We start from the raw sequence: 22313 nt of genomic DNA, 5'->3' as shown, positions 1-22313 counted from the left end.
GCTGTTACATAATACTGCATGTATTTCTTATGGGAGTACTTTGCATTCACAGCAGCTAGCAAATCAGAATCAGAATCATTTTTATTCGCCAAGTACAACAGGAGTCATACTCAAAATTATTTGCGGTACACATTCCATAGGCAAACTACATAAGACAGGCAAAACAGATGCGCAAGACAGACATTTACAGTTGTGCTGTGGTTCATATAACAATTACATTTCCAGGAGGTCATAGTGGCCTACAAAAACAGAAATTAAGGACAGTTCAGATTCCGACCAAGGTGGTAGCGGTTGGAAGATTATGCTCAGCTAATGGGAGTCCCCCACTAGTTTAGATGAAGAACTGCTTGTGGGAAGAAGGAGTTTTCTGGGCCTGGTAGTTTTGGATGGGATAGTTCTATAGCGGCGACCCGACGGGAGAAGCTCGAAGTACCTACTGCCAGGGTGGGAGGGGTCGCGAGAGATCCTAGTGGCCCTCGACTTCATCCTAGCAGAGTGATGGAGATCAAGATGTGGCAGTGGAGATCCGATGATCTTCTCTGCGTCATTTATGACCCTCTGCAGTTTATACCTGCATGCCAGACAATGACTGAGGAGCAGAGGATTGGTTCAATGGTTGCGGTGTAAAAGCTGGTCAGCAGCTCCCGCGGCATGCCAAATTTTTTTAATTTGCGCAGGAAGAACAGTCTGTGCTGCGATTTCTTCTGAATTTTGGTGTTGTTGTGCCCCCATTTCAGGTCCTCTGTGAGGGTCGTACCAAGAAACCGAACAGATGGTACTCTAGAGACCTCGGAATCGCCTATGAGGACTGGTGGGAGAGGAGGGGGGTGCCTCCTGAAGTCTACAATCAGTTCAACTGTCTTTGCAGCGTTAAGTACTAGGTTGTTATCCTTGCACCAGTTGCAGACTCTCTCCACTTCGCTGCGGTACTCTTGCTCTCCATTGCTGCCGATTAGACCTATGATGGTAGTGTCGTCTGCAAATCTGATGACCTTCACAGAGCCCGCAGTTGAGGTGCAGTTGTTGGTGTATAAGAAGAACAGGCGTGGGGACAGTACACATCCTTGCGGGGCTCCAGTGTTGGTGGTTCTCACGCTGGAGGAGCAGCTGCCCAGCTTGACCTGTTGCGTTCTTTCCGACAGGAAGTCCTTGACCCACCCACGGAGAGTGGGTTCAACTCCGAGCTGTGCCAGGTTCTCAAGCAGGATGTCAGGGCAGATCGTGTTGAATGCTGAGCTAGAATCCAAGAACAGGATCCTAGCGTAGGAGCCGGGACTGTCCAGGTGCTCTGTGATGTATGCCAGGCTAACATTAATAGCGTCCTCAACAGACCGGTTTGCCCTATATGCGAATTGATGCGGGTCAAGGAGGGCCTTTGTGGAGCTCTTAAGGTTGGCAAGGACCAGTTTCTCAAGGATCTTAATGATGTTTGAGGTTAGGGCCACGGGTCTGAAGTTGTTGAGATCCGTGCTGCCTGATTTTTTGGAAACCGGTATAATTGTGGACCTCTTGAAGCAGGAGGGGACTACACCTTCTGATAGTGACCTCCTGAATAAAGAGGTGAGCACAGGGGATAGCTGGTCCGCATAGGTTCTTAGGCAGATCGATGACACGCCGTCCGGGTCCGAGGCCTTCCTGGGGTTCAGCTTGCAGAGGTGCCGAAGGTCTTCTGCTTCCTGTACTAGAACTGGGACCATGGCGTCACGTCCCCCAAGGAGGGGGGCTCCTTTTCCATGGTTGCCGAGGCCTCGGGCTGCTTGGAATGATGTTCGAATCTGCAGTAGAACTCGTTGAGCTCCTCAGCCAGTTGGAGGCTGGGGGTCACGGGTTGTGGAGCAGGTTTGAAGTTCGTGGCTGCTCTAAGGCCTTTACATACCTCCCGTGTATTGTTGGACTGGAGGCAGAGTCCCAGCTTGTCAGAGTAGGCCCTCTTTACGGCACGCAGTTTACGTTTCAGGGCATTCTTGGCTTCTCTAAACTTCTCTGGGGAGCCGGACTTGTGGGCTTCCAAATGGTAATCAAGCCAGCTCGGGATTGAATGGATTAACATTCAGCTGTGTGGGAATTTGCATGCCTGCATCCATTAGCTGATGCCAGCATAAAAGTCTGCCTCCCATTTCAGACCCCGCCCGACATAGCGTTCAGCTCTCTGAGTTGTCTTTGGGTCTATGCTGTGAAAGTTGTTATTGTAAATGTAAAATGCCTTGCTCTGTAATGTCATGTCTGCTGGATGTTTGCTGACCTGCGGGGGTCAGTGAAGTCCTTCTGATCCTGATAGTTAAGGTGCGTACACACGCACGACAGCAGCCAACGACGGGTCCATTGGCAGCTCCCGCTGGGCGGGTTTTCAGCAGACTGTAGTGCGTGTGCATGCACTGTCGGCGGACTGATAAGGCTGTTCCTGAACGATCCGCCCGGCACACCTTTAGACTCTGCCAGCACCACGTTGGTCACTGGTAGTATTCCTTCTAGCCTTGTTCTTGAGGATGAACTATAGCAGCGGTTACCATTAGTTCGCTCCTATCTGTTAGTCTTGTCTATCTCAGTGTGAATGTTGCTGAAACAACGACTAGATTGGCTGAGCATTCCGTCTGTCTGTCTGTTGTCTGTCTTGTTAATTATCATTACTTGTGCTTTAGCTAGTAAGTTATTTGAGAGCTACATTTCATATATTGCGCATTAGCATGATATATATGTACTCTAGTCAGTCAGTCTTGTACTTTGTAGTTATATATTTTGTAATTTATTCGTAATATTCTAGTAATATTATTGAAGTAACATCTATTGTAATATTGTATTGTGTACCGACCTGTGCCTGCCTCTCGACTACGAATCTGCCTAATCCTTCCAATACGACACTTCTGAATTAACGTGTATGACCCAAATCTGTTACCGACTACGTCTATTGTGTATTGTATCACATAGCATCTAGCCTGATAGGCGGCCCAGAGCGGCATTTGCTCTGGGCAACCTTGCTCTCTTGTTCATTACTTCTGTGTCCATCTGTGGAGCCTCTTCCATTATCCAGCTCTTAGCCTTGTTGCGCTGGGTGGTCAGAAAGTATAACCCCCCCAGTATTACATCTTTTAGTAAAAAAAACATCCAAACATTATTGAAAGCACCAACAACGTTGGGTCTTGCCCTCTTCGCCAGGTACCAATGCCACTAAGTAGACATCCAAGCATGTGTGAGCGCCTATGTCCCTCTCTCTTTTTGCTTTGAAGGTAGAAGTTATACCTTTGTTTACAGCATATTTTCATACTGTCATCCAATTCATGTAAAGCTAGGACCAGGTAATGATCTTAGGGTTGCAGCAGATGACTGACTGCTGACCACTGAAGTGGGAACAAACTTCCCCAGTTGTCGCTTTTTCCATAAGGCCGGATAGAACTAGCCTTACCAAACTGCCAAGTCTTCTTCCCCTGCCTCTTGCTGCTCTTTGGCGCCCTTCAATGTGTAGTCTTCCCTCGCTTTGCATGTGCTGAACTGATGATGATTTTACAAAGTGAGGCTCAAAATTAAAAACTTAGGCCTCTGGGAGACAATGGCTATCATGCAGCTCTTTAGACCATGAGGGCTGTGGTCAAAGGTGGGCAGACCTACATGTGGAAAATTCAGTGAAACCTTGGATTGAAAGTAACTTGGTTTAACCATAAAAATTTTATTTGGGTAATTTTTGGTGTGGGAGGTAAACAGTTAATTGTAAATGTAATTATGTGTGGTAATTTAATAAAAAAAATGTATGTAGATGTAGTTTACAATTTAACAACAAGATGGCCACAGTCAATTTTTTTTTCAGTCCTGGAAGCGAGCACTCTAGCTTCCAGGAGTAAAGGGAGGACAGAAACTTTTTTTTTTCTTCAGAAAGATCGCGGCTTCTCAAAGAAGCCGTCAATCTTTCTACTGGGGACTTAGATCAATAAATGAATTAATGAATCAATCAATCAATGGGAACTGCTTTTCTGCACGGGAGCCTTTTGGACATAGTAGAAACATCCAAAAGGCTAAAGTAGTTAAGAGCGCTTTGCAAGACAAGTAAAAATATGTATGAAATTTTGATTTGATATACAAGCACTGTCTTATTTACAAGCATAAAAATGTATACGTGTGTCATGTCATCACAACTGAGCCAATTGTTCTTCTCTCTTTGACGCTGCAGGATTGTAGTTTATATGAATGTAGGGACTGTACAATGCCATATTTCTGTGAAATCCTCAAAAAGAGGCAAAAGCAAGTTTCAATGGATAAGTTCCACACAAAAAAATGTTGGGGTGAGCCAACATAAAGCAACGAGCCTCTTAGTTATAGTGAAAGTCTTTGTTACATTTTTAGTTTATACAGTACAGTAATTTATATCAAATATTTTTCTATAAATGTTTTTGGATTGTGGAACAGATCATCTGAGTTTCCATTAACCCTCATGGGAAAATTCGCTTTGATATAAGAATGCTTTGAATTACTAGCATGTTTCCGTAACGAATTATGCTCACAAACCAAAGTTCCACTGTATAGTGTGACCAAAAAGTTAGCTAGTAAAGCAATACTGTTCCAACAGGTTTGCTTTAGTGCTGAATACACTGGTTCAGGTGTAAGATAAGCCCATTGTCTCTCACTCTACCAGGCGCGATAGCTCTATGGAAAAAGCGATCTGCACGCTGTGCTGGGTCTGTACAGGGGAGGGGCTCTGCACATTAGGATATTATTTAATGATATAGCTTAGGTGGAAATTAGTAAATACTCATTTCCACACGTCCGTACATAGGAGCAAAATGGAGCAGTCACCCTGCCCTGGCCGTCAGCCGCCTCCCTTCCAGCCGTCCTCGCTGCCTATCATGTAAAAGGCAGTGTGCCAGCATCAGACCTCTGATCAGCCAGCGACCAGTGAGTGTGGGAGGTAGGACTTCGCAGACAAAGCACTGATATGCGGAAGTGACATCACTTCCACATATGCAGCGCAGCGTCTGCGAGGTCCTAGCGCCCACACTCCCTGGTTGCCGGCTGATCGGAGGTCTGACGCTGGTTGCTGACATGCTGCCTTTTACATGATAGGCAGCGACGACAGCCTGGGGGGGGGGGGGGGGTAGGTGGGTACACTGAGGGTGAGTGGGGGTCCCTGTCACTACCTAAAACTGGGAGGCACCTGTTACTAAACATGGGGCACCTCTCACTACCTAAACTGGGGGGCACCTGTCACCACTTAAACTAGATGGAGTCCCTGTCACTTAACATGGAGAGTCCCTGTCACTACCTAAAACTGGGGGGGGGGGGCACCTGTCATCACCTAAGCTGGGGGGGTCCCTGTCACTACCTAAACTGAGGGGCACCTGTGTCGAAGGCGCTCACAGTCTAATCCCTTCCATAGTCCTAGTCTAATGTCAAACCATTGCTAAATTCATGTAAATTTGGCTCCACCTGTGACCACACCCTGGTCCATAGCCACGCACATTTTCTGCGGACGCCCATGATACAGACATGTATTTGCTGTAAAGTGATAAAACTAAATAGAGGGAAATGTGCATCATTACAGTAATGCTACTTACAGCTTAGAGTCCAGTTTGAGCAGGAATCCCAGGCGATCATATTCTGCAAAAGAAAAACAGAGTTAACAATCTCACAGTTTGTTATAGAATGTAACGTAAGGAGATGTCAGTCACAACAGAGAAATCCTTTAAGCGAAACTTAAAACATACCTAATAAAATACCATTTATAATCAGAAATCAGAAAACTTTATTTCGCCAAGCATGACTGGGTCATGCCCGGAATTGTTTTTGGCACAATACATCTGGCTTAGGCTCAACACACACCATACAATCTTGGTTGTTCAATCTTACCACTTTCATGTAGTATAAGAGCTTATCCAATCAATCATTCAATGTATTTTTAATCTGTTGGCCCTTATACTACATAGATTTGGTAAATCTGTACAACCAAGATTGTATGGTGTGTGTTGAGCTTTAGAGAGAGACATAGATAGAGACATAGATAGATAGCAGCGAGCCGCAGAGGCATCGGTTAGCGTGGAAAAAAGTTAGCATTTCATTTCATTGCAATTCCACTGCACATTGCATTGCTCCATGCAATTGTATTTCACTATACGTAGTATTGCATTACTGCTTATGGATTCAAAAAACCATGATGAAAACATGTAAATGTACATCAAATAAATGTACTGTAATACTATTCCATGTTCTGCTCACACAGAACCATAGGGTTTGCATCCTGAGGTCACATGATCTTCTGCTACACAACTCTTTGGGGCGATTTACTAAGCCAAATTATTGAAATTTGGGTTCCTTCAGCTCAAAATGCCACACCTTTCAAAGTCAGATGCAGTCACATCCTTACAGGGCAGCAAGCTGTTGTGAGTTGCAGAACCTAAAGCTAAGTACACACTTGAGATAAAAGTCTTTGGAAAATGAAAGATCACAGACCAATTTTACCACCTTCTATGTAGTATGAGAGCATACCTACAAAGTCTATTCTATTAAGCGGAGTACCACCATCAGATAAAAAACTTTGCAAGGTGCTGCACACAAAGATGCTGTACACATGCAAAAGATCAGTATCTGCAAAAGATCAGTTCCTGCAAAATGCATTCATAGTCTATGATATCTGCAGATCCTCATACACACCTTGTTTAACGGACAATCATCTGCACATCTGACAACCATCTGCAGATCTGAAGATTCATCCTGGTGGATCTGATCTGCAGATTGATTGATTGAAGTCTCAGGTGCACTTTACGGATGTGGCCTGCTGCATTATTAGGCGACTTCAGGGGGTTGCTATACGCACACTAGAGTCTCGGTTGAGACTGTTCTTAGTGGCTGTCTCAATCGATTGTCCTCTAGTTTAGGTTAGATAGCATTGAGCATTAGTAAAATAATTCTATTTAGGTATGCAGGGGGTGTGATAAAATGAAGGGAGCTTTAATTCAGGTTTGGTCTAAGAAGAAATAATCTTTTCTATGAAAATGATCTGACTACCTCACGCTTGCCAAATGGAAATTCTAGATATAGTTAAACTAAGAAGTGGTTATAATGAAATTATATTGCTTATGTTAGACAATGGTACCTTGGTTCATGTTGCAGTGTGGTCCATTTATATGAAAAAAGATGTCGGAGGGCCCACGAAGCATAACATAACAGGAGGCATGTTCCTCTCCACAGTCTGCCCATCAGTCATGGGCTTTCTGGGAAATATTGCTCAATAAATGTTTATGTAAAGATAACATTACCCATCGCACATTTCACATGACTAAGAATAGGCCAACAATCCTGTATATTAAAGCAGGAATGGAGAAACTTCCCGGGCCCCACGACCTGCCGTACTGGTAGGATTATATAAAAGATATACAGTATAAGGAATTTTGGAGCCAATGCAATGTAGTCACCCAAGTGGCCAGTCATGGCGTGGGAAGTGGCTCCCAATACTTGGTGTCTGCTCCTCTCAAGAGGACAAGATTGACAGTAACAGACGCAATAACTGAGTTATACAAAATGAATGTTTAAATAGAGGCTGGTGGGAAGCAATAAATGTCTGATGTATGTTTAGTTAGAGCAGAGAGAAGAGACATGGAGCATGTTGGTCTTTAAGTCACCGTAGATGAAGCCCCTGGATTCCCACAATGCACAGAGGTTTGGAATATTTGTACCATGGTTGTTTATCAGAACCTGAATTTCATAGTATACCAACAGTGAACAGATAAAAATTATATAAAACCAATTGTGTCCCCTTCCATGGAGTGTTCTCCCCTGGATAAATCGCTGGCTAGCTGAATCGCACACCAAAAACCCGCACGCCACTTTGCACAACTTTACTAACCTAAATTGAGTTAGTAAGGCAAAGTATAGCCATGTACACCTTGTAATATCCAACATACTGTATGTACTTAGAGATCCAGGGCACTGGGGGGGGTGTGTGCAATAAACTGAGTTAAACGGAATTACGTGAGTAAAGTTTTCCTGCACGATGAGTAGAGCAGAATGCAATGCATTACAGGCAATGCATTACGCTCTTCTAATCATGTGGTAAAATTTTACACATGTAATTCTGCTTAATGTAATTTATTGCATACACCCCTAGATCTCTAAATGATGCCAACAAACGAGTGCTTCACAGCCTACCATCTGCAGATTAACATTTCAAGTGCATGGCTGCCTTTAGTACAATCTTGTGCATACTCTTTCTCTGTCAGAACACTGATATCCTGGCACTTAAACTTGATTCTGTATCTGAAAGAAGTCTTATCATTAGATTTGTACTACCGGTAGTTCAGTGTTTTATTACAGAGTACTACTGTGAGCACGAAGGCCCCATTCACATGATGGATTGCAACACGCTAGCAAAATCGCTAGCGTTTTGTGATGGGGATTGTTCAGCGGTCTTTGCATCTTTTTCACTGTACAAGTTTTGATCGATTGAGATTAACGGTTTGAAACATTTAAATCGTGAAAAAGCATGCATCGCGTTTGCATTTAGCACGAATCGCCAGCATTTGCTGCACTGAGATCACTGCCACATACTTTTTAATAACACTAGCGCTTTTCACAGCACTAGCCATCTGGGGCGATCGGCCTGCAAATCGCCTCAGTGTGAATGGGCCCAAAAGGCTTTACTTGTTTAATCATAGGACTTTCAACAATGTTGAACACACATTTGACTATGGAGTCCTCAGTCGTATTTGAATGATTTATGTATTTAGTAAAAGGTGTGCTTAAAAGCTCAACTAAACCCAATTGTTTGTTCAGTTTTAGATATAGTGGGTAAGGGTACACAGTTAGAGTTCACACTTACTGCATTCTGTCGCGTTGCAAATAAATGCCACATCCCGTCTCAGAAGCAGCACTAGTCACATGTGGCTATCACACTGTTTGCAGTGCCTTGCAGCGAGTCTCATTGTGATGACCCAAGAGTATCTGTGTATCGTGCATGAGACTTTTTTTTTGTATTATCCAGAATGTAGGTATTCCAACATAATTGGCAATAACGTCAACCCTGGCAGAGCCAGAAAATAACATAAAATCCCCAATCCAGTCAGTGTGCATAATAATAAAGCACCCAACCTACCTGGCTCATGCCAAAGAAGGTGGATTAGCGCCAGTGTGGATGTGCTAACAGATCTGGTTCATTCTGCTATCTGTCAGAACTGGCTAACAATGACATAAAGAAAATACATACTATAAACCTTTCAGCAAATGTTATGCTTTATACTTGCCAGAGTTTAATTAGTAATCTGTCATGTTAGGAAGCAGCTGTATTACGCTGTGCCAGAGGGAGGGAGTCATTAAACACATAACTGTCATCACTGTGTGATCTATGACACTTATTGTAGTGTCATATCATCCATATGAGCCAAGTGAGAAGATACCGCAGGACTAACCTCAAGACAGTAAAGAAGTTGGTTCTTGTAATATTGTCTGGAAACCGTTAAAAGTCCTACAACACAAACAATTCATATTTGTTCTGTGAAAGTAGGCATAAAGGGTTAATTTTATCTAATCCAATATCCAGGAATTGACATTTTTCAACATTGCCCTCAATATGAAGTACTACATAAAGTGTACTTTATGAAATAAAATGTATTTTTGAAATAAAAAAAAACTTCTTGTAGGGTATATTCTTCCCTAAAGCATGATTAGCTACATACCTTTACTTCATCTCTATTAAGTCCCATCCCTCACATATTCCCACTTCCTGCCTACAGACTGGCTACCAGTCTATAAGCACAAGTCACATGATAAAACATATAGGCTGGACCAGATGGAGTGACCACAAGAGTTCATAGAGTAGTGAGTGGGCGGAGCCATCGCTGGCAGTGCGGGTTAAGAGACACCTCAGACATTCACCAGCGGCGACTAGTTTGGAAATGGGAAAGAACCTGTCATTAATACACTCACTGCAAACGCGGGTTCTGCAAGTGCAGTCTAAAGTTTTATTGAATAATATTGTTTAATGTTTTAAAACCATTGAGGGCTGTTTTGAGTCAAAAGTGTTGGGCATTACCAGAGCTTCATGGAAGATGCCTCAGAGAGTGTAACAACTGTGGAATCGTCTCCGTGGTCAGCGCACCAGACGTGTGCTGACGCGGCGGATTTCCTCCACAAGCGTATAATTGAGGACACCCAGGCTAGGTGCTATGCACCTGCAGAGGGAAATTCCTGTCGGCAGGTGGAGCTGTGGAGTGCAGAGGAACAGCTCCTCTGCCCTACCACACATGCCAGACAGGAATTGTACGAAGGGAAGAAACGCAATCGCAAGAGAAGCGATTGAGAGTGAGCACAGAGATAGATTGTGTGTGTGTGCATAAAACTAGTCGCCAACCCGCGACTGTGCACACACCACAGCAGATAAGAAGCAGGAACGCGATCGCGAGAGGTGCGATCGCCAGACGTGACACAAGGCTACAGCAAGGCGGAGCACGAGAGTAGCAAAGGCACAGCAAATCATACAATGAGGAGATATGGAAAATAACAAACACTAGCTAACCGCGAACACTGCACTCATTCGCAACAGTGCACGCGGTTATGCGCGGTCTCCACGTGATAAGCACAATAGAGACAAGCACGCCTAACTAACCATCGACAGACAAACATGAAACAGAGGACGCGAACGCTTGCTTAACGGTTACCTCATCGAGCCTCCAGCAAGCGGTCGTAGCAGACAAGACAGACACACAAAAACAGGGACAAGCGAGAGATAGGATCCACAGCACTAGCGAAAAGTGGCTAGCGCGATCCAGGAAGACAGAATAGCAGAACAGAAGGATCCACTGCACTAGCGAAAAGTGGCTAGCGCGATCCCAGGAGACAGAACAGAAGGATCCACAGCGCTAGCGAAAAGTGGCTAGCGCGATCCCAGGAGACAGAACAGAAGGATCCACAGCGCTAGCGAAAAGTGGCTAGCGCGATCCCAGGAGACAGAACAGAAGAGATAGCTGGTAGCAACCGCTGCACCAGCTATACTCCAAGAACAGAGATCAGAACCATTTCCTGTCGACCACCGCTGGGACAGGACAACAGCAACAGAACAAACAAACAGATAAACAATCCTAACTGCACTTAGGGAATCTGCCTAGCACTGTTTCCAGGAATTACTCTAAGCTGATCTTCAAACCAAGAGCATGGCTGACACTCTCTAGGAGTGTGTACTACAAACCCTGAAGGAATGACCAGCAAAGGACTGTGGGTAATCCCAACCTTTATACTGCCAGTCATCACAGGAGGCAGGTAGGGGATTTGCATAACGAATGTATGCAAATTCCTCAGCAGCAAGCTACAGAACTGACAAAAGGTCTCTCTTAAAGAGACCTGCAGAATGCAGACGTGAACAGTGGTCAAAACGCTGCCCGTCTGCACAGGCAGCTGAGCAGATTCTCACAGAGAGTCTTTTGTAGCTGGGGAGTCCTATAAGTCCCACCAGTTCTGTTAGAGCCTGACTGAAGAGGGTCTGTGGTTGCAGTGACTCCTCCAGAAATGGGTATGGTGGCCGGTAGTCTCGGATGTAGTGTAGCTGTAGTGCGCTGAGAACACAGACTGCAGGTAACTCTGGGGCTGCACTGAAGGGTTGAAAGCCCGACATAATCTCACTATAAACACAACACGGGACAGTTCTAATTTAGAGCAGCATTTTCAGAACAGAAACTATTTAAGTTGTTAATTAAAGGAGAAACGCATAGTGGTCCTTAAATGTTGGTGAACCTTTTTGAATTTTATGCATACAGTGGATGCTAAAGTATAGGTGCAATGGTATTTTAGATCAAAGGACGAACAGCAGCACACAGACAAGAAAAACACAAAATGCTTCACTGCGATCCTTATATGACAAGTGCATCCTTCACTGTCAGGATTAAAGACATTTCCTGACATTGTGCTGTAATATGTACGAACAGAGGCGCCAAGCAGAGTAAAACAATGTTCTAAAAATGATAAAAAGAGGGAAGTCGAGGTGGACTTGCCTCCCTCTGTTAGTGGACATATACTCAAATGCAGAGTAAAAAATATACAATTTATTCACAGCTCCATAAAATCGCAATGCGTTTCGCGGTCAACAATCCCGCTTCATCAGGCAGTACAGGAGCATATAAAACTGGTTCAGGTCCATAAAGCGTGTGAGGCGCTCACACGCTTTATGGACCTGAACCAGTTTTATATGCTCCTGTACTGCCTGATAAAGCGGGATTGTTGACCACGAAACGCGTTGCGATTTTATGGAGCTGTGAATAAATTGTATATTTTTTACTCTGCAGAGGGAGGTAAGTCCACCTCGACTTCCCTCTTTTTATCATTTTTAGAACATTGTTTTACTCTGCTTGGCGCCTCTGTTCGTACATATTACAGCACGATTAAGTCCACCCCTGGTGGAGGGGTTCTTTCCCCATTTTCCTATCTACAGAGAGCGACTTTTATACCTGAGTGGGGTCAGGTACTAATACTCCCCACCTGCCTGTCAAGTGGTTACCTGATGGTAACCCACCTTTGTGAGTATAAAAACCTTTGACATTACATTATATATTGAGCTTACCAGACAATATTGCACTATTAGGCTCTTGGTGTCCTCTGTTTTGTTTTACAAGTATTTCCTGACATTAGACAACTGTTATCTATAAACCACAAATGTACTAGCATTGGACCTTCATTGAAATGTCTACACATGTCGCACAACCATAAGAATCCAGCAGATGTGATAGCTGTGACTACAGGGAAGAAGTGACAGGCTGCACTAGTATAGGACGTATTACAATGCATTACTGCACCGACCTGATGAGGGCACCAGTCTTACATTCACATGAAATACACACTCACTGGATGTGCAAGTACAGAGGTGGGTAGATGGGGCACATATGGTGCTTTAGTTTAGTAGTTTCCCTTTCCTACTCTCCAACCATCACTTCATACCTATAAAAAGCTTAAAACGGGGGGTGCCCATTGAGCCGATCGCGATCTACCAGAAGGTCGGAAAGGACTGTGGGGTAGATCGTGACTTGATGATTTAAAATAGTGTGCAGCACCGACATACTATGAAATTGTGCTGCTCTGATGCCCCATGCAGAGCAGTGCACAGCCAGTCAGAAGCAGCAAAGTAGGAGGCGCAAAAAATGAGAGCTATGTCCCTGTCCCCTTACCTCCAGGCTGTAACAGGGAGCAATATGGCCACACACACTCAGCAGCTCCTGCGCACCAGAAAGCATAGAAATAGGTGAAGAAAAAATAGCAAATGAAAGGGGCAGTTGAGCATCTTCTAGGTGGGAACTTTGTGTGAACTGTATATCATTGCGGTGGCAAAATATCTGCAAGTCTGCCAGATAATGGGCGAAGGGGAAGAGGATTCTGCACCTGCCTAATTATGCTTTGATTGGGAAAGCGGGGATGTAAGATGTAGATCTGCTAGAAATTTTGAAAGTAGCTCACCACCCGAAAAAGTGTGGGCACCCCGGCTTATTATTATTATTTATTGTATTTATAAAGCGTCAACATATTACGCAGCGCTGGACATTAATTTAGGTTACAGACAATATTTAGGGGTCACTTACAACAATATGACAATACAGGAATACAAGAAAACCAGATGACACTGCACAGCATGAGTACAAGGTAATGCTTAGTCAGTCTTTGGATGGGAGCATGGAGATTAGGCAAGTTAGGTTCACTCAAATGCATAGCATGGGTTTACAGTAATGGAGGTGCATGATCAGGTAGGACACAAAAGGAGGAAGACCCTGCCCAAAGGCTTACAATCTAGAGGGAGAGGTAGGAACACGAGAGGTAGGGGTACCAGAGTTCAGCTGTGGGTTTAGAGCAATTGTGAGGGGTGGTAGGCCAGAGTGAAAAGGTGAGTTTTGAGGGCCTTCTTGAAGGTGTTGAAGGAGGGGGCTGCCCTAATGGGTGGAGGTAGGGAGTTCCATAGTGTTGGAGCGGCTCTTGAGAAGTCCTGGAGGCGTGCATGGGACTGGGTGATGCGGGGGATGGTCAGGCGAAGTTCATTGGAGGAGCGGAGTGAGCGGCTTGGTGTGTATCTCTGAGTAAGATCAGAAATGTAGGTTGGAAAGGTTTTGTGGACGGATTTGTGGGTCAGACACAATGGGCTTGATTCACAAAAGAGTGCTAACTGTTAGCACGGTCGTTTTCGCGTGAAATCGGTATCGTTTAACGATAACGATTTTGCATGAAATTTCGCGTTTGCGCACGAAACCATTTAATTGCGCACGAAAATTCGCACGAAAACGGCCGTGCCAACAGTTAGCACTCATTTGTGAATCAAGTCCAATATCTTGAATCTGATTCTGGACTGGATAGGAAGCCAGTGGAGGGATTTTTCTTGAGCAGGGGCAGTACTGTGGCCTGCTTGAAGTCTGAGGGGAAGGTGCCTGTGGATAGGGAGAGGTTAAACAGGGTAGTGAGGACTGGGGCCAAATCCGTGAAGTGATGCTGAAGTAGATCAGAAGGGATAGGGTCAAGGGGGGAGGTAGTGGTATAAGAAGTCTGCAGTAGGTGGTTGACTTCCTCAATGGTAGTAGGAGTGAAGGAGGTGAGGGGAGGATAGGGTGGAGGAGTTGTGAGCGGGTGGGAGGTGAAGATTGGATATTTCCTGACGGATGGAGAATATTTTGTTGATGAAGTGGGTGGCTAAATCTGTGGCAGAGAGGGAGGAAACAGAAGGTGGGGGGGTTAAGCAGGGAGTTGAAGGTGCCAAAAAGACGCCAGGGGTTGGAAGCTTGTGCTCCGATGAGCTTGAAAGTATTCCTGCTTTGCATGAGCAAGGGCAGTGTGGAACTGTGGCTTAAAATATCCACGAACATAAAAAATAATCTTAGATGCAAATTATTTTATTACCTACAGCTACACTACTATATGTGCTCAATTTAAGTGTTGAAAACAGAAAAAGTGGTGGCCACTTGTGCCTCAAGATGTTCTTGTGCCATGCCACTGTTCATACATGAATGAGCAGACCGCTGTGTACATTTTTTGTTCATCATCTATATACTTAGAAGGTTGCATGAAGCTGCCAAGTTTAGTTGGATTGATTATTGCTGAGTAGAAACGAGTCCAACACAACAAGTGCAAACATCCTCCCAAATCCCAATGTGTGAAAGGTTACACGATGACTCACAGTACGGTGCGTCAGTGAAACAGTTGGCTGATGAAACCTTATTAAGAAGACTTGTTGCCTCCTGTCTGGAAGAAACGAGACTTTGCTCCAGGACTGGGCAGACGTCACTAATGCAGCGTGCCCTTATGTCATCACGGAACTATAGTGCCGGTGAATAAAGTCACGTATCACATGGTGGGCACGGTTGCATAAGTACTACAAGATGGCAGGAACCACCACTCCATTATCCTTTTCCGTATGCCTTAGAGCCTTACAATTCTAGGTCCATACCAATCAAAAGATCTTAATTTACTAACTAGGTTTTCCTGATCTTCCTGTTGCCCTTAAGCTAATAAAAGTACTATTACAGCTATAGGCTGTTCCCCAACCGTGTCCTCAAGGCCCATCAACAGTTCATGTTTTGTACAGAGGTAGCTAATTAGCCCTGCTAAGACCCTAATTACCACACCTGAGAATGTTTGTGGTTTCTTGCAAAACATGTACTGTTCATGGGCCTTGAGGACAGGTGTTGGGGAGCTCTGTTTTAAGCTTAGTACTCCCCACCCGATGGGTCCAGCAATGTCTCCTTAACGATGAACATTCAGCATCGCCTCTTCCTGCTCACAACGGCACACGATGGCCGCAAACAGGAAGTCAAGCAATCTCTGTACTTTGTGTGGAGTCATCGGATTGTGTCACTTAGCGTCATTAGCGTGATGGCGGGCCTGTACCCACGTACAGACGTTCAAGATTGCAGAAATAACTGCCCGTCGCTCAAAAACAAAATGCCGGTCGTCAAAAAAATTGCGTGGTGGGTAGGGGCCTTTAGAGAGTTCCTACTCCTTTGTGGCAAGACTCTCCTGTGAAGACTTGAGCCTACACTAAATAGATTGCCATATCACTGTGATTTGGTGCTTTGTCTCTTCCCTTCAGTAAAAAGCATAGCTACATTCTCACAGCAACCAGAAATTTAAGGACGCATAAGAGGAAGTGAGTTCCTGAGCTTTCCTGTTGACCAGTGAAGCCATTCAACACATTAAATGACCAATATGGAGGCACCCAAGGCCAGACTATGTTAGGAGGCTTTTTTAGTGACAGCAGTATGCAGATGATTATAAGGAACTTGGCATCAATACAGAACAGTTAGTTTAAGCAGGCTGTGTCCTTACAATGACAACTTCACCATAACACAGAAAAGGCTGTTTTAAGGATTGTCTGCACAGCGTCCCCAGTTCACAGCATGTCCGCAATGCGCTGGAAGCAGAATATGGAATGCTTTTCAAGTTATCTTTTGACACATCCTTGCAGCACTTTCCAGGACAGGGGTGCATCCATAGCTATTCTGAGACACGCAGGTCACTACAGAGAGAGGCTTCCAAGCTTACCGAAACTCCATTCTAAGCAGATGAGTTCAGACTCAGAATGGCCAGAAGGACAATAACCAACATTGGCCTCATTTCACTAAGATCCAGCTGGAGATAATAAGGCAAGAGAACCACACATCGAGCGTATTAAAGTGTAGAGATAAGTTTTCACAGTGAGAGAGTTATCTTATTACTTCATTCCTTAAGTCACCTCCTCAGTAGTTAAGTTACCTCCTCTGTAGTTATTTTCACATGCAATTAATTAACAGCCTGTCTTTAACTTTAGAATTCTGGAGTTATTTTAAGGACTGAAGAGTTAACTTTAGAGATCTCACCTTAACTTAAAGACAGAAGAGTTAACTTTAGGTTTGTCTGAGGTAAAATGTTTCCTGAATACTACATGCCTTATCACCATGGTGATAACTCTAGAAACTTTATTAAAGACAGGAGATAAGCTTAGTGAATTGAGGCCAATGGCCTCAATTCGCTAAGATCATGCTGGAGATAATAAGGCAAGAGAAAATTTGCCACCACACAGTGAGAGAGTTATCTTATCTCTTACTCAAGTTACCTCCTCTGTAGTTAAGTTACCTCCTCTGTAGTTATTTTCACTTGCAGTTAATTAACAGCCTGTCTTTAACTTCAGAATTCTGGAGATATTTTAAGGATTGAAGAGTTAACTTAAAGACAGAAGAGTTAACGTTAGGTTTGCCTGAGGTAAAATGTTTCCTGAATTCAAAAAAGTAGATTGAACGATTGTAGCGCTTGAAAGGTAATTATACTGGCAGCAATAAGTTAATACAGACTCCGTCACTATATATCATAAAAATTATGATTGCCTGGATGTCAGAAAATCCCAGGATCCACTAACTGGATTTCTATGCTGCCTAATTACTTCATGTATGCATACATCTAAAATAATCAATCTCCCTTACGACTGTTTTTCTCCTCTCAAGTCTCCTATATAATAAGAACTTTCCACTTGGCGTTGCCGTCCCTTTCAAGCCAGCCGCCAGAGAAACGCCACAAAGACGCGTAATAACTGTTTAAGAGTTGTTTAAGAAATTGCCACAGTTTTACAGGTCATGTGGACTGTGGCAATTTCTTAAACAGTTATTACGCGTCGTAAGGGAGATTGATTATTTTAGATGTATGCATACATGAAGTAATTAGGCAGCATAGAAATCCAGTTAGTGGATCCTGGGATTTTCTGACATCCAGGCAAACGGCTGGAAGGAGGCTGACCTATAGGTTCAAAGTGTGCAGGCTAACAATTTATGTATTTTAATAAACCCTTTTGCATTTTATTACATATGCAGTGGCGCATGAGTTTTATTGTTATAATTTTTATGTTTCCTGAATACGACATGCCTCGTCGCCATGGTGATAACTATAGAAACGTTATTAAAGACAGGAGATAAGCTTAGTGAATTGAGGCCAATATGCCTTATCACCATGGTGATAACTCTAGAATCGTTATTAAAGACAGAAGATAAGCTTAGTGAATTAAGGCCATTGTCCAGGTTTCTCTCTCATCCCGACAGCCAATGTGCAACTCTGGTAACAAATTACTATTGAAATGAGCAAACCACATTTTACTGCTCACATTTAAAAATAATAATAGGATACTGGTCAAACATACAGCCATTCCTAAATCTCTGTACACAATAGATGAAAGTCTGCTGAGGCAGCTGATAGCTTCGGTCTCTGCCGAGAATCCAGCAGGTGGAAAGCAGCTCCTGACTCCCCTCTTGCAATCTGCTAGCGATCAGCCTGGCAGATTGCTTCAGCCAAGAGTGTGTTCTCTCCACTTACCCAGCTCATGCACGACGTCATAACTGAGCGCTACCCCGTTGGCCCTCTGCCTCCCCACATAGCAGCAGAATAAGTCCCTAGCCTGCAGGCTAGGGAACCTTTGTATAGTCTGTGCCACGAATTGTCACCTGAAGGATTGGGGTCCCGATCCCTCCTGGGCGACCTGCCTCATACCTGTCTGTACAAGGCTCTAGATGACAGACAGTACTGCTGTGTAATGTGTGTACATATCTTTCAACTCTATGTACATTTCCCAAGCCAAGTGCATTTCTGTATAATTTACATTTCTGTATTTGATCGTTAATAATACTAATAATTTGTGATGCATTTCAGGCAAGATACCTCCTAAGGTTAACAGAGATGAAAAGAGCTGCTAGTTTATGAGCTCTTTATTAAGGGAATAACGTTCTGAACGTTGGTGAAATGTTGGTGTTTATCTTGCCAGCTCTGTAATACTTTATGTTTGCAGCTTATTTCAATTTACAAAAGCTTTTTTTTAAAAAAAACCTGCCCTTAATCCCTCTTACGGTAACAGGCGGCCTTAAGTGGTCTTGATTTTCACTTCACGCAGGTGATAGTTTATATGATTTCTGTCTGCGCTTTGTTCAGTCTGCTTTCATCTTCTGATTCAGCCTCATTAAATCCTTATTAAACTGCATGGTAGATTCAAAGGACAGGCTAACTGGTATAAAATCACTACAAACAAGAGCATCTGTGCTATAAGGAAAGAAATGTTCAGAAAATTCCTGCTGTTCTGAATCAACATCCCTTTGTATGCGTAGATCAGCCCAACAGAATTAAATAGCAGACTGAAGCCAATCTCAAGTCAAAACCTTTTTTTTGAGCACTCTGTAACTGAAAAGTGCCAAGAAGTACTGTCAAAATGATTCTCTTTTCTTGCTTGCTGGAGGCTTAAAAGGCATTTTATTGATAAGATGTGAAATATCACCTAGGAGAAAAACTGACATGGATTGGGTCAGTTCACGTTTTCTGATATTTTCACACCTTATCAATAAAATTCTTTTGAAGCCACCAGCAAGATAGTGTGAATAATTTTGACTTTACTTTTCGGTATGTTTTCAGTTGCAAAGTGTGGAAAAGTTTTGTTAATCAGAAGATGAAAAATGATCTCCTAGGAGAATTTTTAGGAGAAAAAAATGTGAATATTAAGGCCCCTATGTTATTAATAGGATCCATTCACATGTCAGTTTGCAACAGATTTGTTGGGGTCAGTAAAGTGCCACTTTAAAGAATCACAAGAACGTGAGAAAGATCTATAGACCATTGCTGCTACAAACACAATCAAAAGTTTTTTCAGTTCTGGATTGCTTTAAAGCACGCCTAACAAATTTATATAAAGATATACTATATGTGCTAGGGGGTACTTGAAATAATGATACTCACAACAGGGGGTATTATGGAGAACCATCTATAATAACGGTGTCCATTCTGTAGAACTATTGAGAAACTGAAGGAGCATTACCTGAGTAAGGGCAGGAATGGGCCATACACAGTGGTCATACAGACAACGTACAGGAATGTTCAATGGTAATAAACGATTATTTGACCTGGAAAGAGAAGACAAACCAAAAACCTCCTGGAGCAGCTTATGTATATTACTGGGATTGAAATTGGCTTTTTAAAAATATATATTTTCCAGTCCCTTCTTATGCACATCTAAACTTAAGAGTCCTTAATTACCTAACCCTCCTACCTAATCCTCCTATCAGTGCCTAACCCTTCAGCCTCATACCCATACTAGATAATGTTTGGTTGAGACAGTTGATTGGTGCAATCTCGGACAAGAATCTAGCACATGTACTGCTGCTCCTCAATGCTATTTAGCAATCCAGCCTGCTGCATCACTAGATGATGAGTGAGGATAAATTATTTACTACTTACCTTACCCACCAAAAGTCACTCATTTGTGTGCTGCCTCATCATTCCTCCTCCATTCTCCATTGAGGAGTACATGCTGCGCTGCTATAGCTGAGCAGTGTGCATGTATAGCACTTATTCACCCCAGTGTAGCCCTAATGACTGATCAAAGACTAGGCAACAGCGATCTCGTGTGTATGAGCGTAAACAGTCCCTTTTGATACATAACCTTCTAATACACGCTGGTTAGACAATGCCTTACCCTTCCATTAGCCAACCTTATGGACACCTAGGCCAAACCTTTCATTATTTGCCTATATGACTAAGATTCTTCTAACCTTATCTCATAACTCTAACCCTCCTTATTAAATCATAACAGTTTTCCAAGGTAAGACTTATGCAGTGCTTCGTGACTAATTCAAACCAAGAAGCGAAAAAAAATTCTTACCTCTCGCCACAAAGTAAATTGGATCAGTCTCCTACATCAAAAATTCATAATCAAGTCCTAAGTAACTATAACTCTATAGGCTAAAATTTCTCTTGTCTATTGAGTTAGCCAAGATTGAATTTACATTCACTCCAATGTGCCTCAATAGGTTTACTGACAGGAAATTGCTTTCTGTAGGACATTTATTTTCAGTGAAATAGAAGTTCACATTAAAAAGATTCCTAACATTCTACATGTATATGAAAAAAAACAATCATATTTGAAGATAGATTCCATTTTGCTCCGCTACAATTATTTGCAACCCCTTACAACCTCATTTTTGGAGAAGTCTAGTAAAAAGCCTTAGTGTTCACGGGATGGCTTTGTTAATTATTTATTTTTAGTATATTATCACAAGCCAAAGACAAAGTCCCACTCATTGGAAAGGGGCTTATTCACTTCTGACCTTTCAACCCTTAAAAATTGTAAACATCTATGTACTTATAATGTATAAATCAATGCAGCCATTCAGGGAATGACACCAAAGACATGTCCGCCTGGAGGAGAGTGCTGATGTCACCTCTCTGATCTCTACTATCGGCAAGTCGCATAAATGCCCAAACGTCAAAGATGACTCCAAAACAAAGAGCGCAGTGTGTGCCTTGACAAACCACAGCACATAACACGATTAGTGGGTCCATGGATGCCGCCCGATCTGGATGAATCAGGTGTAATTCTCCAGATATGATATTGTTCTGAGTAAAATACACTGAACCCAACAGACATCAGTTTGGGTATTAATAATGGCCAAGTTACCGTCCTCATGTAAGACTGTTAGGCATAAAGTTTGTAAGATAATGGTTCCAGGGCAGTTAGGTTTCTGAAATTGAATCCTAGATTTGTGGCCAATGCACAGACAGAACACAGTAAATTAAAAAGTCTTAATGATAATATATTGAATCTGTCAATCCAGTCATATTTTCATTAAAATATATTAAAATTATTACAAACATCTAATTTTTAAGGTTCATCAGTACCTTCCCCTACACCTGGTAAGGTTTTGTAAATAGTGTCCAACTAGGTTCCAGCAAAGTGAGACCAAAGGGTCCTTCCAGCACATCTAGTGACAAAGTCTTAAAGAGAACCCGAGGCGGTTATTAAATCTAAAATAGGGACACAGAGGCATGTTTCAATCTGCAGGACATGCCTCTGTGTGCCCTGATCACCGCTCTCCATGCCCGCTGCGCCCCGCTAGCCCCCTCGGAATATGGCAACATTCTTAATGTCAATACAATACAGGGAAGGGGCTTCCCACTGCAGGCTAAGGAATGCCTACTAAACACCCCTCCCCCGCCTATCAGATCCCTCTAACAGGCTGCCTGCTCCCCTCCTCTCCCCCGCCCCCTTCATGTCAATCAGCGATTTACTCTCACAGGACAGCACAGATGCTTCGTATCCAGGGTTGTGACCCCTAAGGTCACCAAAGTGAAAGTGATGGATGGCAGCAGATAGGAGAGGCGGGGAGAGTAGAAAATGAGCGCTGCCTGGTCTAGCAACCCTCACGGACTAGGCAGCATTTTTTTTTTCTTGTAGACCCGCCTCAGGTTCTCTTTAAAGGAATTGTCAGGCAAAAAAAAAAAAAAAAAAAAAGAGTTTCACTTACCTGGGGCTTCTACCAGCCCCATGCAGCCATCCTGTGCCCTCATAGTCACTCACTGCTGCTCCAGTCCCCCGCCACCAG

At 43.4% G+C, this 22313-nt stretch overlaps 1 protein-coding gene across 7 annotated transcripts in view; it reads right to left on the bottom strand.

The window, feature by feature from the left end:
* The window catches only part of ST3GAL3 (ST3 beta-galactoside alpha-2,3-sialyltransferase 3), a 516482-nt gene that overhangs the window by 228508 nt on the left and 265661 nt on the right, over positions 1 to 22313 (bottom strand). For all 7 annotated transcript variants that reach the window (XM_068239478.1, XM_068239477.1, XM_068239482.1 and 4 more), the window contains one exon: positions 5541 to 5583. In XM_068239478.1, the coding sequence (XP_068095579.1) occupies positions 5541 to 5583 (43 nt within the window). The remainder of the gene's footprint in view (positions 1 to 5540; positions 5584 to 22313) is intronic.

The sequence above is a fragment of the Hyperolius riggenbachi genome, chromosome 6 (genome assembly GCF_040937935.1).
Source record: "Hyperolius riggenbachi isolate aHypRig1 chromosome 6, aHypRig1.pri, whole genome shotgun sequence".
NCBI classification, from domain to species: domain Eukaryota; kingdom Metazoa; phylum Chordata; class Amphibia; order Anura; family Hyperoliidae; genus Hyperolius; species Hyperolius riggenbachi.
This window is presented reverse-complemented; position numbering and strand designations above follow the sequence as displayed.